Below are 16,278 nucleotides of genomic sequence, written 5' to 3'. Positions count from 1 at the left end.
CCACTCGGTGGATAAAAAACTGGCTGGATGGCCACACACAAAGAGTTATGGTCAATGGCTCAATGTCTGGCTGGAGACCAGTAACAAGTGGTGTCTCTCGGGGATTGGTGTTGGGACCAATCTTGTTCAACATCTTTGTCGCTGACATGGACAGTGGGATTGAGTGCACCCTCAGCAGGTTTGCCGATGACACCAAGCTGTGTGGTTCGGTTGATAGGCTGGAGGGAAGGAATGGCATCCAGAGGGACCCTGACACGCTTGTGAGGTGGGCTGATGCCAACCTCATGAAGTTTAACCATGCCAAGTGCAAGGTCCCACACCTGGGTCAGAGCAATCCCAGGCACAGCTACAGGTTGGGCAGAGAAAAGATTCAGAGCAGCCCTGTGGAGAAGGACTTGGGGGTGTTGGTCGATGAGAAACTGAACATGAGCCGGCTTCACTGTGTGCTTGCAGCCCAGAAAGCCAACCGTATCCTGGGCTGCATCAAAAGGAGCGTGACCAGCAGGTCGAAGGAGGTGATCCTGCCCCTCTACTCTGCTCTTGTGACATCACTTGGATTATTGTGTACAGTTCTGGTGTCCTCAACATAAAAAGGACATGGAACTGCTGGAACAAGTCCAGACGAGGGCCATGAGGATGATCAGGGGACTGGAGCACCTCCCATATGAGGACAGGTTGAGAAATTTTGGGCTGTTCAGCCTGGAGAAGAGAAGGCTGCGTGGAAGCTTCATAGCAGTCTTCCAGTATCGGAAGGGGGCCTATAAGGATTCTGGGGAGGGACTCTTCACTAGGGACCGTAGTGATAGGACAAGGGGTAACAGGTTCAAACTTAAACAGGGAAAGTTTAGATTGGATATGAGGAGGAAGTTCTTTCCCGTTAAGGGTGGTGAGGCACTGGAATGGGTTGTCCAGGGAAGTTGTGAATGCTCCATCCCTGGCAGTGTTTAAGGCCAGGTTGGAAGGAGCTTTGGGTGACATGGTTAAGTGTGAGGTGTCCCTGCCCATGGCGGGGGGGGTGGAACTAGATGATCTTAAGGTCCTTTCCAACCCTAACTATTCTATGATTCTATATCTTGCCAGCAGGCATACCACACATCTTATTTTAATTACAGGAAAAATACATGCATTTTATTCCCCTCATTATGATATTTGGCCTACTCTGCATGCACAATAAATCCAGCATCGCTGGGAACCACCAGGTATACTACACATACAGTATTATACAGTATGGGGATAAATACCTCTCCACTTTCTAGAGCAGAAGGCAGTCAATGGCTTGTAATCCCTGAAGACAGTTGATACAGCTTACTCAAACTCTCTTTCTCTCTTCATTAGGGGAATTAAAAAAATAGGTTGTGAGCCAAACTGCTTTTTCTAACAACAGTGGCCTATTACTGACTGCCACTTGCTGGCATTGGTGAATATGCAACTCAAAGGTAGTACAGATGTGGCCTTTTGGCCACGGCATATTATGTTACCTTTTTTGGAACTATATTGGTGTAGTATGTGCTAAGACTTCTGAATCACATGAAACGATACCTGCACTCAAGTAGCATTCATAGATCTCTGTTGTACAAGCTGATATATTTATGCTGACCTCATTTTATGACTAAGTAAACACCACATTTAAAACACACTTAAGAAAATGAGCAGCTGGGTTAAAGAAGTTCATACATGGGGAAAGTCATTAGATTTCTGCCTGTTTGACTTCCTGGTCTGGCTCATCACAGGGTTTGGTGAAGACCATAGCCAGCATTAGGAAAACATAACCACAGTGGGAGGGGAAAGGAGGAATACATTTCTGTAGCAAAGTGCACTGAGTTTAAGAAATATCATGGAGATTTTCAACACAACTGGAAGATGCTGTGAGCAATCTGAGACAGCCTTACTTTGAGCAAGAGGTAGAACTGGATGACTTCCTAAGGTACTTTCCAATTCTTCAATTATTCTTGAAAGAAAAAAAAAGCCAACAAAGCCACCCAAACCACCATGAATGTTGTTCCTGACCCTTTTGCTATTTGAAACTGTCAACATCAGATCAGTTACCTATCAAAAAATCCATCTAAAAATGGTGCTCATATTGCTCAACTGGCATTTTTAGCAGAATAGCCATGAGGATGAGGTTTGAAAAACTACTATTTCAGTATTCTAATCACAATAGTTTCAGGAAAAGCATAAAGTCTTAATCACTGTAGTTGAACACTTTTCCTCTTAAAATGGCTAACCTTCTTCCTTCCATTTTGTTTTGTCTGGATCCTGTCTCAACATGAAACCAATAAGCAGCAACAATCACTATATTCCATCAAGACTATGCTATGCTCCTTACAAACATTTTACATTTAATGTCAGGAAAGAGTTGCCAGTAAAATTTTCTAATAAAAGTAAACTTAGTCCTTTACAATACAAATTAAATCTTTATTTTTCCTTCCTCACTCAATACTTCCAAAGGAAATTAGAGATTAAGAATTATTATTTGCCTTGGCCTTAAGAAAGTAAAGGTCTATATACTCAAATTCTCAAATCTGGATCATCTGTTTATATACACTGACAACTTTGATACAATGAAGCCATTTATCTTACTACAGAAAAGCAGATCATGTATGTTCTGCCCGCTTTAAAACGTTTTATATAACCTGCCACCCTCACCAGTCTGCTTTTAGTGTGTTCCTACTGACATAAAGTATGCACTCAGAATATATTAATGATTTCCACCAATAAACACAATTTCTTTCAAGCCCAGTTTTGTATAATATATATCTTCTTAAAATTTGAGTTGCCATGGTACATTTTTTCCTCAATTTCCCTTTCAACTTTTAAAAGAGTAAAACAATTACTCACAATATCTAGCTTATTACCAAAATATTCTCTGTTCGAAATCCAATGCACAAGTTGCTGCCTTTTTCCCTATTTTTATCTAACTCTGCAAACTTAGAAATTCATACCAGTAATTACACGGGGAAGACTGAAACAACAATTCAGCTTTTTTATTTTATCCATTTCTTACTTGCAGTAATTTTTAACTTGTAAATTCCGTTTGCTTGTAACCCATTTGCCAACTTCTCAAGGCTTCTTCTAACTGCCTGTCCTGAATAAGAGGCTGTGAAGCAAAAGAATGTTGGTGGGGGAGGGGGAGAATTCATGATTTTTGCTCAAACATCACAGAAGCTGGGGGAGAAGGAGAAAACAGAGCAATTTCCATGCAGTGTCAAGTTGCTAAGTACCCATAATTACTTCAATAATCTTTGTCACAATGTGACAAACACTAGGTTTCTACCCCACAGTGTGATTTTTTTTTTCCTTCTCTGACAGAATGACAGCAGGTAGTAATTGTGCTACTCATGTCAGCCTACACACAATATTGTTCGCAAAGCTTAGTTATGAATATTAAAAAGTATGAAAAGACGTGGATTGTCATATTACACATCTATATTTAGACGATTATGATGTCCTTCATAATCCTTAAATAATTTCAGAAACTGTGCACAGAACTGAGAATGAGGAGAAGCTTCCCAAGTCCTTTTCTAACAACTGTTACTGCTAAGGCACATTCTGTTCTTTTAGCAAAGCAGCTTCCTCTAGAACAATCAGAAAACACAAACAGACATTTTCTTGAATTAGAACAACATTTGACTCCAACACAAGAGGGAAATCAACAACTGACCTTTCTCAAAAGCAATTTAATCCAGACCCATTACATTCCAGTAGCAAAAAAACAGTTTCACTAGGGGGATGAGGGACAGAAATTAAAGGGCTTAAACACAGTGTCTGGAAAAGAAGGCAACAAAAGCAGGAATGGGAGAATGAAAAAGGAGCATCATCACAGATACGCTCCCCTATAGCTTCTGTTAAAGCAGAACACGCTACAGTTGTCTTTCAGACTCAGACTCTTAGGACACAGCCTTATCATAAAAAAGCAGACAGCACTCAGCACCATGGCAACATTCACTTACTTAATTACCAGCTGAGAAGGCTTCCAAAAAGAACACTGGAAACATGTTTCACAAAACCTGTTTCCTTTACTTTTCCACAGTAATGCAAAAGATCAGGAAGGCAACGGCAAAGGAACAGAAAACCAGCAAAAACCAATCAAACAAGCAAACAAAAAAACCAACAAACCCAAACCCCAAAAAACAAAGGGACAGGAAAAGGGACAACGAAAAGAAACACTTTCATTCAGCATCAAGGAGTTTCTACGGATGTGCAGTGGTTTCGTATCAACAACTTCTCATATCACCAGTATGGAAGTTAATTAACATACCTTTCAGTCGATGACTTAGAATCTGTTCCAGAATGGCTGCAAAATTATTAAATTCAGGGGAAGTATCATCTATAGTCTCAAAACAGGAACGGTCAATCAGAGTCTTGACTGAAAACCTAGAGCAAAAGTACAGGACAATCATAAATCATATGGATAGCTATTGGGCCTCCAAAGCAGAACAGTAATTCTATATAGTTCTGTAGTTTGTAAAAACCAAATGACCAAAGAACCAGAAAACTACCTTGATGATTTCAAGTTCAGTCAGAGCAATGTAAATATATACCACATTGAGAAATAGCATCATCATTGTTGGTCTTAGGCATGAAGCCTTAAAAAAAAAAAAAGAAAACAAAAATCACCACACTTCCTACACAGAAATTGGCTAATTATTTTCCTCTTCTCTGAACTAATGTAATAAAGCTGTAGAAAACCAGTACTCATAAAGTACCGAACATCAATTTCTCATTACAACCCCAAACCACCATGATTTTTGCTTGATATTTTGTCAACACTCCTTTTATTCCCAAATTCCATGTCCAGGAATCAGAAATATAAACTTCATCTTATTATGAAAACACTGTAATTTGAGCCTAGCAAGAATAATCCAAACATTTTATAAACTAATTAATTTTTATGCACCGTTAACTCTGTGCATTAACTCAGGCTGATTTCCCCGTGAATGGGGGTAATCCCCATTCAGCACCATATTACTTCATTATTATGCCAGAAAAGTTATCAAATGATCTAACATTTGAAATTGGAAAGGCTGAATCAAGCCACAGTAAAAAGCAGACAAGGTGTAACTAGTCAACTAGCCAGCTAGTTGTGTTTAGTTACACCTGCACTTACACAAGTTCATTTTTATTCAGGAGCAGCTAGTTTAAACTTGAAGAATAAGACAAAAATTGATTTTTCTCTTGCCTTTGCCATTTTAATCATAATTCATTTTTCCTTTCTTCAGTTCCTTGGTTCTTCAGTTTTTAGGTTCGAGGCAAGTTTCACATGTCCTCAACTTTGTAAGTAACACTTACTTTGAGGCATTTATTGCGGTTCTTGCTACAATCCCTGTATGTATTAATGGAGCCATACTAGAGCCTGAAGTGGTAGTTTTCACAACACCCAAACTTCAACAGTAGCAACTTAGGAAGTTCCCACTCAGCCTCTCAGATCCCATACCTGAGCACACTGCTCCCTCAGTTGTGCCAGTTCTACTTTTTATGGGGCTCACTATGAACTGATCTAGATTTCCAGTACTTGAAGAAAAGAGGGATAAAATGACTCTTAAACATGGTGACATTCATAATAATGCTTCACAGCATCTCAAAGCAATTCTACAGCACATCTGCAGAAGCAGCATACTATATAGGCACGGGCAGGAATGAGACTCCTTAAACCAGCAGTACTATTTTCAAACATCTCTGTACTATAAAAGTAACTGCACTGCATCCTGAGTGCAGTCAGCACAGCCTCCTGATGCTCATTTACTAAATGAAATTAGGCTCAAACTGAATTGACATATATTTCAAGAGTTTCAACTCAATTATGTCGTACTAAGTAAACTTCTGAATAAACGACTCTCCATCCTACCTTCCCTGCAGGCTTCTATTGTTATAGTGGTTTTGGCAGGACAGGAATCAAGAGTGAGAAGGGTGGGGGAGGAAGCTTCTTCTGCAGTGCCAAGTTATGACTCAGTTTTTAACTCCTCCACGTTTTTAACCAATTTTGAGTGAGAGACATGGATGCCCACCAGTAAATTTCTACCTAGTCAGTATCATTGCTACTGACTACCCTAATGGCAGTAATAATTTTTTCTTCAAAGCCATACCAGAGCTGTGAAATTATCTATAATTTTGAAAAATAAATTAATATAGCAATGCCATGACTAAGTATTAACTGTGGCAAGAAGACTTCTTCCACACTGTGCTGGTCTGTAAAAGAGAAGGTACAGCATACCACTCACTCACAGATACCTACACAAGAGAGAGGTGAGTTAGCAGTATAATGTACTGGGCTATATATAATAACATAATGTTGAAACTAGAGACATGATCATGACACTATCATCCATAAACTGCAAAACAAAGTGCTGCATAATATGCAGCTATGCCTATTTTTCCTCTATTCGGTGTCCTACTTAAAAGTTCACCAATTAATATTGTATGGGATACATATTCACATATATGGAGATACATTAAAGAAAAAACACTCAAGAGCAACTCACGCATACACTTCTAAAAATCAAGATAAGCAATATTTTTTTTTTTTTATTTTAAAGCATCCCACAATTCAAATGGAGTATATCTAGTTTTAAGGATACAACAATTTTTAAATACCTAGGGTCTGATTAGAAAAGATAGTCTAACAGCTCATAGAATCATAGAATAGTTAGGGTGGGAAAGGACCTTAAGATCATCTAGTTTCAACCCCCCTGCCATGGGCAGGGACACCTCACACTAAACCATGTTACCCAAGGCATCATTAATGGTGGTTTTTCTAAGTGCTCACATTACTGCCACCATGCACCCCACAGAATATTAATTTCCATCACTCTACACTGTCACCAAAAACCTATGTCAAGCTTGGCTGAAACTGGCTTTTAGAACTTCTAGACAGAGAGGGCAAGTATGTACACCTTACTTCCATAGACCAGGGAAATAACAGTGCTACTAGGCAAAATATGATTGGCCAGAAATATTTTGGGAAGATATAAAAAATATCTTATGCAAATACTTTTGTGGATTTATTGCTGTAGTTTTTTTTTTTTTACTTCCTTCTTCCTATCTTAAGCTTAAATTTAAAGTCAGAAGCACATTTTGCATGTTAGATATTCACACTTCACCATGCTTACCACACAGACTGGAAAAAGGATTTAAGGTATGTAGAAGTTATTGATGCCTTCAAAAAAAGGTTACCCTGTAAGCATCAAGTGAGCAATTTCACTCAATCATGGCAGATGCCTCACATGTTGTTTCCAGTGTATGGCCTCCCAGAAAAGAAAGCCTATGCTCCTGGCTCCTATGTGGAACCACTTGGGGACTGAAAGTCAAGAAACAAAAGGTCAGGTCTAAAGCACACAAGAGATATGAAGAAAATACGTCCATGCAGGTAGAGTTAGAGCAGCTTTCTTCTTTCCCTTTGTTGCTCTGTCCTGGGTTCAGCAGTAGCAGTCATTTTTCCCCTTCTTGGTAGCTGGTGCAGTGCAATGTTTTGACTTTCAGCTCGGGAACAGAGCTGATAACAAGCGATGTTTTGGTTTGGCCAAGGACTTTGTGAGCCTCATGCTCTGCCAGGGAGGAGGGGAGGCCAGGAGGAAGCAGAGACAGGACACCTGACCCAAACTGACCAAAGAGGTATTCCATACCACAGCACGTCATGCCCAGGAGGTAACTGGGAGTTAGCCGGAAGGGCTGGGAGACGGCAGGGTTGGAGGAGGTATCGGTCGGAGCTTGGTCGGGCTGAGGGGGGCAAGTTATCGGTCGGCTGGTGCTGAGGTGTTGTATTCTCTTCCCTTGTTATTTCCTTTATCATTATTATCATTGGTGGTAGCAGTAGTGATTTGTGTTATACCTTAGTTACTAAACTGTTCTTATCTCAACCCGTGGGAGTTGCATTCTTTTCGATTCTCCTCTCCGTCCCTCCGAGAGCAGGGGGAGGGCAAGAAAGGGGGGGAAGTGAGCGAACGAATTACCTGACTGGGTTTAAACCACGACAGTTCTTTTTGGCGCCCAACGTGGGGCACGAAGGGTTGAGATAACGACAGATTTGACTGGATTAATAGTCACTCATCACAATGACGATTTATTGGCTCTCAGAGTTGTTTCTCTTGATCTCACAGCTTCAGAATGTTGTAACTTACGTAGAGCCGGTATTTGCTGTGATAGTGTTTATCAAGTATGGGGCCTGGGCTAAGGTTCTTGTCTCACTGTGCTTTATGGCAATGGCTTGTAATACGGGCGGGCTCCAGCTGCAGGGCGGGACGGACGTGGCCGTGGACTTGTACCTGGCCGTCCGGCTGCTCTTCACCGTCCTGGCCCTCACCCTACTCTCCATCTTCGTGAGGCTGCGGGGAGCCGAGGGGGAGCGGCCCCGGGAGCCGGCGGCAGCCGAACCGGCCCGGGAGAGCGGCCCCGGGGACCAAGCGGCGGCGGGAGCGGGGCCGGAGGCCGCGAGGGGACGGCTGCCGGTGGAGGAGGTCGGGGCGGTCGAGGAGAAGAAGGAAGCGGCTGCCGAGCAGCGGGAGAAGGCGGCGGAGGAGCCGAGCCCCGCAGAGGAGCCGAGCCCCGCGGCCGAGCCCAGCCTCGCGACGGCCGAGAGCATTCCCCGGAAGCCGCCTGCCGAGCCCCAGGAGGATGCAGGAGACCAGGCAGCATTTCCCAGCAAGGCAGAGGAGGAAGAGCTGGACTCAGGAAAAGAGAAGCTGGCGGTGGCAGAGCCGGCAAGCACAGCAGCTACACCAGCCCCAGTGACAAGTACAGCAGCATCAACTGAGAGTTCTGAAGGTTTTGAATGGCCTTTGGGTGTCCTTGGGACCTGCCTGCTGATTGTGATGGGGATCAGCATGCTGGCACACACACAGAGTGTGTGCTACCCACGACCATTTTGTCTGATCTCAAAAGTTAAGCAGAGTCAGGTTTGGGTCTTGTCTGGGGTTAGACGACAATACAGGGGGACCAAGAGGTTTTCCCCAAGGCTTCACAGCCAGGAGTGGCAGGGTGTGTGTGACAGTATGGGCAAGTATCTAGTCCCCTGGGTCCCTCCAGTGCTTTGGAAGCGTCGGAGATGGAAGGCAGCTGTATGGAGTCCCCAGCAACAAGCTGCAGAAACTGCTTAAGGGGACAGTGAATTATTTTAAGCCTGGTTGGCCCATAGCACTTCAAGCCATCAGAGCAGAGATGCAACACAGAGATGGACTCATGATCGAGGGGTGGACTTAGCAATGGACACTATTGCCCAGGTTATTCACGAGTGTGAACACTGCACACAGTCTCTCCTGCTCTGGAAGACTGTTACAAGAGATGGAGCCTGACATCATGGACCAGATGGACTCAGCAGCTTTATAGGGACTGGTCCATGCACTAAGATAAGAGTATATTGAAAATGGGGGATCTGAGCATGACGTGAATGGTATGGAATAAGGGGTGGATAATGTCCTGGGTTCAGCAGTAGCAGTCATTTTTCCCCTTCTTGGTAGCTGGTGCAGTGCAATGTTTTGACTTTCAGCTCGGGAACAGAGCTGATAACAAGCGATGTTTTGGTTTGGCCAAGGACTTTGTGAGCCTCATGCTCTGCCAGGGAGGAGGGGAGGCCAGGAGGAAGCAGAGACAGGACACCTGACCCAAACTGACCAAAGAGGTATTCCATACCACAGCACGTCATGCCCAGGAGGTAACTGGGAGTTAGCCGGAAGGGCTGGGAGACGGCAGGGTTGGAGGAGGTATCGGTCGGAGCTTGGTCGGGCTGAGGGGGGCAAGTTATCGGTCGGCTGGTGCTGAGGTGTTGTATTCTCTTCCCTTGTTATTTCCTTTATCATTATTATCATTGGTGGTAGCAGTAGTGATTTGTGTTATACCTTAGTTACTAAACTGTTCTTATCTCAACCCGTGGGAGTTGCATTCTTTTCGATTCTCCTCTCCGTCCCTCCGAGAGCAGGGGGAGGGCAAGAAAGGGGGGGAAGTGAGCGAACGAATTACCTGACTGGGTTTAAACCACGACATGCTCCCAACTTCACTTTCCCTCTACTGGGCTGCTGACACAGCATCACCGCACTCTAGAGCAACAGCCTACTTACTCTTCAGAGGTTAACACAAATTGTAACAAAAGGGCACAGGAATGTAAAATGGCTTGAAAATTAACGACATTTTCTAAGATGAACCTTTTGGTAGACTGGGACCAGAGGAGTGATGCAGCTCCAATACCCGTTACTATAAGACTCCTTTAAAAAAATGTCTTTTATCCAATCATTTCCCATTGTGTCACTAAAAGAGTTGGTTAGGGTTGGGTTTTTTTTTTTTCATACGGTACCTGTCATTGGACAAATTCCAATATCAATGTTTCTAAATTACCCTTGTGAATTCAGTTGTTTTCAGATTCTTGCATAGATAAGATTAGATTCTACATTCTCTGTCACTAATTCAGTCTTGCTTGAGCCAAAAAAAAAAAGATGTAGAAACAGTAGCATCCTCCCACCTTAAAGAGACCTTCCAAGTTATGTAAGAGGGAAACGTGCTCAAATAAGAAAGATCTATAGGAATCTTTTTGGGATGGTTTCTTCACTGTTTTGCAAGATGCACAAGAAGAGCTCCCAGATTTCTTTAGTAACTCCAGACCCAAACCAAACCTTCTGTGGATACATCGCAGGTCTACAGGCTTATTTCCAAAACAGTAACAAGTCTCTAATCAGATAGCAAACGGGCAGAAAAATTGACTGGTACATGAATTTCTTATTTTTCATTGTCAGATTCTGCTCCTCTTTAGTTTTCAAATGAAGGGAAGGATTCTGCTGCATGTATTTAGCTTTCAATTAGGAAATGTCATTAAAATGCCATTTTAAAGACTGTAAACTATTCATATAGAATAAACCTCAAGATTATAAACTAATATCCCTTATGCTAGAGGACATGGCTTGGACATGAAAAGAGACAGTTTAGCTAAAGGTCAATATCAGTGTTCCTCTTCTGCATATTAGCAAAATCACTATTTTAAAAATACATCTCCTGACAATTGTTTAATTCTGTGTTAACAATCTGTGTTTAAGCTATGACCCTCACTTCCAAGGCTTGTCTCTACTTTTTTTTGGTGATTCTGTCTCTACATGGATGTACAAATCTTAGAGAAGACTAGATTAGACCAAGGTGAACCTAGAACAGCCTCAACACCCAAGAGCACTTACTAAAAATGGAAGACATCAAACTTCAGGGAAAAGGGTATGGAGAGAGACAGAGCTTAGATCATGTATTACTTATTCAAATACTAAAAATTGTTTCAATTTAAATCATGGCTGTGCAGTTACACAAACACATGTATTTTCATATACATTTGGTTTATGAAACTTAATTAACGACATTACTTTCCATTACTACAGTGCTACTCAACACTTTGGAAGGAAAAGGTTTTTTCATTAAAGCTGTAAATGTAAGAAACTACCCATTCCACACAAGGAGTTAGATGTCATCAGTATAAGAAAAGACTAAAAAACCAAAGTCCATTTTAACTATTAAGTAAAAATCTGCTAAATTGAAGCTTTAACAAAAATACTTCATTAAATTATCACAGACTGTTAACAGATGGCAATCCAGAGGAGTATCCTTCTTCTGCTCTCTCACCTTCACTGCATAGCAAGCCATATAAATCCAAATATAATTGAATCAATTAATTGAAGCTATTTTTACCAGAAGTATTTCACATTCTCACAGGATTTTGATTGGAAAGGACTATTATCTTACTGGCTTTGACACTGATTTGGCTATTCCTAACAAATAACACTTTTAAATAATAAGAGAACATGTTAATAACTATGGTAAAGCACAGAAATATTTAAAACATTTACTCTTACAATGGCTGAAGAATACAAAAGTATATAAATGTATGCATATCATAATAACACAAATTTTTTTTCCTCATCATCCTTTCCAAATTTTAAGGTGCATTTACAAACTAGAAACTTCATGTTTTGTAAAGATACAGCAAAATTACATTTTCACTGAAAATAATAAAATACACAAATTTCAAGTAATTTCTTCAATAGCTCTTTGTTTCATATGTATTTGACTAAATTTCCTCAGATTTCTAAGGCTCTTTAAATGTGTTACAACATCATTTCAAGTGCAGGACAAGGACATGAAATAAACTGAAAAATAAATTGTAACAGCACAGAGTACAGAAGAGTTTCTCTCAAAGGGGGAGGCAGAGAAAAACAGCAAGCTCCATAGAATACGATATACACCTTTAAAAAGAACTGTTTATAACCTTTATACTCATGTCATTACTTGATAAAACCACTGTTTTCCCAAGCCTGCAGACTGGCTACGTCTGTATCTCTGTAGGAATAATGAAACTGAAAACTTCTATTTGATCTGCTTTGGCAAGTTTGGTAAAAACCTTCTTTTTCTATGTTTTTGTTGTATATCTTTTTCACAAGCAAGAGTAGAGGTCAGCATGAATAGCCTGGGAAAAAGGCAGTATAGTACTGATGCTACTCTGAAACCCAGATGCTAGGACTTGCAGGAACATCAAAGCAAATTCCTTTCAGTAGCCAGATGATACAGTTACCCTCTGAAAACCCATTAATAACATACAATAAAAGAGAAAAAAAAATTAAAAAGGGAAGATTTTGAAGTCCTAAACTGTTTTTAAATACTACTGCAGCATTAAGTAGTACATAATTAAAACTTCTAAGAATTAAAATATTATAGCTCATATGAGTCTCTTTAAGACCTTCTCCAGATAATATTCCAATTAGTTTGATAACTTAAAAATTTAGGAATTGAAACAAGTGAACTGACGGGGTCCCTGCTCCCAGCATATCCACGTATTTAAAAGTTTGCCATGATGTAATGGGTCAGTACTGCACACTTGGAAACGCTGCATGAATTCAACAATGACGGCAGTGGAAACGCTTGCACGGGAAGTGTTATCAAGCTTGTGTAAGCTCAGCACTAAAATGCTACAAAAAAACATTTGCATACACTAGATCTAGCCCGTACTGCAGATTTCCTGATCTAGATTATGGAGATAAAAATATCCCCTGAAGGCAGAAGCCTCCTCAGGACTGCTCCTGCGACACCAGCGCGTTAACAAGAACACACCGTTAGCCACTCAACAACAGCTTGGAAAAGCTGCTTTAGGTTTCACTTCACGTCCAATACATATAAAGTCTGTATTTTAAAAGCGGCCATAGCGCGTCAGTTTAAGAGACATCGACGCAACACCAAGCTATTTGCGTGAAGATGAAAACCTCAGTTCACAGAATGGTTTGAGCTGCAAGGGACCTTAAAAATCATTTAGTTCCAGCTCCCTGACATGGCCAGGGACATCTTCCACTAGACCAGGTTGCTCAAAGCCCCATCCATCCCGGCACTGAACACTGCCAGGGATGGGGCATTGGTAACTTCCTCGGGAAGCCCGTTCCAGTGCCTCGGCTGCCCTCACAGTAAAGAGCTTCTTTCCAGTTCAACACTGCTCCAGCACCCACCTTTGGCCCAGGAACACAATCAAGGTGCCTAAAACAAACCCCTCCCCCCCAAAAAGACCATTTAACTGGCCGGTGTGCCTACGGCGCTGCCAGGTGTGCCCCGGCCCCTCGGCCAGCCGACACGCCAAGGCTCCCAAGGGAGCTGAGTCAGGATGGAGGCGGCAAGATGAGGAGCAGGATAGATGTGGATGCCCCATCCCGGTGCTGCGTACCCCTCAGGCCGACATCCCAGCAGGGCGGGCTGCGCCCGAGCTCCCGCCCCGGGGCGGCCGCCGGTAGCAAAGGCGGAACAATCCCCTACCAGCGGTCAGGGCAGTGGGAGGGCTAAGAACGGTCCCCTCGGGTGGGGCAGGGCAGGACAGGACAGGGCCGGGCCGGCTCACCTGCAGACCGTGATCAAGTTCCTCCTTTCCACCGCGGCGTTGCGAGCCGGGACGCTCTTCCTACGGGCGGAGACATTAAGCCCCCCTAAGCCGAGGGACGCCATCTCCGCGGGGGGCAGGTGGAGCTGCCGGGGCTGGCGCCGAGCCTTTGTTCCCGGCCTCTCAGTCTCGAAGATGCTGAACCCGCCGCCACACGCGGAGGAGGAGGAGAAGGCCCCCGTGTTTTCCCCGCCGCTCCTCCTCCTCCCGCCGCCCGGCCCGCGCGGGAGGAGCGCCCCGAGGCAGGCGGCAGGTCGGGCGAGGAGGCGCCGGGGTCCCCCCGGCCCTGCTCCCGGCAGCCGGGCAGCCACGGCTCCTCGGGATCACAGCGCCGCAGAGCGCCGGCGCCACCAGCCAATCGGCGCGCTGGAAGGGCGCGGCGCCGCGCACCAGCGGCCCCGGCTTGAACGGGGCACGCGCCCCTTCATGGAGGCGGGTGGGCGGGGAGAAAGGCGCCGGCGTTTGAGGTGGCGGGCGGGTGGCGGGGTCTGGTGTGCGTTTGTGGGAGACTTCCTGAGCCTCGCTTCTGCTTAACGTCCCTTTCCTCTCATTCATCTTAGTGAAGGTCCCCTCGCTCGGTACTTGCCTGAGGGGTTCAGGACCCCGAGTGAGTCCTGTAGCCCTGTAAGCGTTTGAGAAATGGTAGACTCCTTTTAGTTTGTAATTCCCCCTCAGCCACTTGCCATCCAGGACGAGAGAACTTCTCTGGGTGTAGGCTGTGGTGACCTCGAGTTAACACTGCTGTGAACCATAAAACACTACAGCTTTATGGCATTTTACCTTCCTTTAGAGGCCATACTTGTGGAAATATGTGAATTAAATGATAATGCACTCTGCAGCCGAGGTACAGGTGTCTGTCCCTGCTCTAAAGAAAGGTATATCTGAGCATGCTTAGAAGAGCTCTGGGTGTAGAGCTTTACCTTAGTGTCAAGTTGTAGAAGAGACACACGGAATGAAATCATAGAATCATAGAAAAGTCAGGGTTGGAAAGGACCTTAAGGTCTTCTAATTGAAGTTAGGTCACTGTAAGATGGGATGATACTAGCACAAACTAGTAGTAAATTAATTGTGTTTTGTAGGATGTGAAAGAGTGGATTTGGCTGGAAAGTCGGGGAGATGTAAAGCTGTATGGACTAATTTGTTTTCCTTTATGAGAGGAAGTTCCCTTTCTGCTTAAGACAATAACTTATTTGTGTGCAACAAGGATGAATAGTGACATAAATTGTAGTGCAAATCTTTATTCTACTGAGTTACACATGGTGTTCCTAAATGTGTCTGTTAAAATCTAAACTATCCATTCCTGTTAGTGAAATAAAAAATTCTGCTTACAGACATGCAAATCCCCACTGGACTGTGGTTTCCTTGGAAAATGTCACTTTTAGATATGATGCTATTTCATAGAGATCCTGTCACAGAACTGTGTACAGTTATTGACTGAAATTGTTATCTGAAGAGAAATTGTTTTAATGGAAGAATGTTAAAAAGTAAATTTCCATGTAATTGACCATGTTTTTATATGTAGTAGCTTATGATGCCTTTTTTTCTTTTAATGAGAAGGTATTTGATAAATAGTTTCAAGTGTTGTTACCACTTTCCAAACCTTCCAAGATTGTCATATATTCCTTGATATGCTGCATTTTCACCCCAGCATGTAGCTGAAAAAGTTTGAACTAGTCTTGATCTTCATTGAAGTTTATATCAAATGGCAAGTAAACTTTTCTGTCTTCGCTAAGCTAAAGTTTTATCTTTGCTTGGGTGGATTTTTTTTTTTCCCCGAATGCATTGTAATTCTAATTAACTATGAGGTAGTTCATCATTCTGTTTCCTGCCTTTCTTCCTCCCCTTGCCAGAAACAGCATAAAAGAAGTAGAGGAACAGGTAAGCCTGAAGGAGAGTATGCTTTCTCTTTCTACTCTGAAAGCAAGACAAATAACTTTTGGGGGGTGAAATGGCTCTACTAGAACAATATTGGAACAAGCTGTTGTTCTTTTTTTCTTTCAGACAATCAAAGGAAAATATTCAATGTGTTACTTGTTGACTCTCAGAAATTAAGCCTACTCTCGGGTTGTTTTCTGCTTCTCAGAATCTTTGTCTCTGTAGCTCCCTTTAAGAGATCTGTGCATCTTGAGTCATCTTTCAATTAAGTTCAAGATGAGGCTGAAGTAGACTTAATCTCTACTGCAGATGAGAGATGTCAACTGCAAGGTCTGTTGTTGAACTTGGTAAATGTACTGGATAATTACCAATACTTTACAAAAAACAAACAAACAAAACAACAGGAGAACTCTTTTACATATATCAAAAGCAAAAATATCTTCTCTGTTCCTCTCTTCTTTATTTTCAGGAACTTTAATTTTTTTCTTTTTATACTTGAAAGTGATTTAATATAAAATAACACTTATGCGTTG

General features: G+C 42.7%; 1 protein-coding gene across 3 annotated transcripts in view; it reads right to left on the bottom strand.

The window, feature by feature from the left end:
* RUNDC3B (RUN domain containing 3B) overlaps positions 1 to 13,969 on the bottom strand; it is a 54,219-nt gene extending 40,250 nt beyond the window's left edge. Inside the window, exons 1-3 of one of the 3 annotated variants that reach the window (XM_062623668.1) lie at positions 13,832 to 13,969; positions 7,112 to 7,294; positions 4,259 to 4,374 (exon numbers count right to left, since the gene is read on the bottom strand). Coding sequence is in view for 1 of the 3 variants with exons in the window: in XM_062623667.1 (XP_062479651.1) it covers positions 4,259 to 4,374; positions 13,832 to 13,935 (220 nt within the window). In the remaining 2 variants the exon portion in view is untranslated. Of the gene's footprint in view, positions 1 to 4,258; positions 4,375 to 4,499; positions 4,519 to 7,111; positions 7,295 to 13,831 lie in introns of those variants that run through there. The other 2 variants (XM_062623667.1, XM_062623669.1) reach the window with 2 other exon arrangements.
* Between the last annotated feature and the right edge of the window lie 2,309 nt (positions 13,970 to 16,278).

This window comes from Pezoporus occidentalis, unplaced genomic scaffold (assembly GCF_034315485.1).
Source record: "Pezoporus occidentalis ecotype Australia unplaced genomic scaffold, CSIRO_AGI_Poc_V1 ctg257, whole genome shotgun sequence".
Lineage (NCBI taxonomy): Eukaryota > Metazoa > Chordata > Aves > Psittaciformes > Psittacidae > Pezoporus > Pezoporus occidentalis.
The sequence above is the reverse complement of the archived record's forward strand: the minus strand, read 5'-3'. Positions and strand labels throughout refer to the sequence as shown.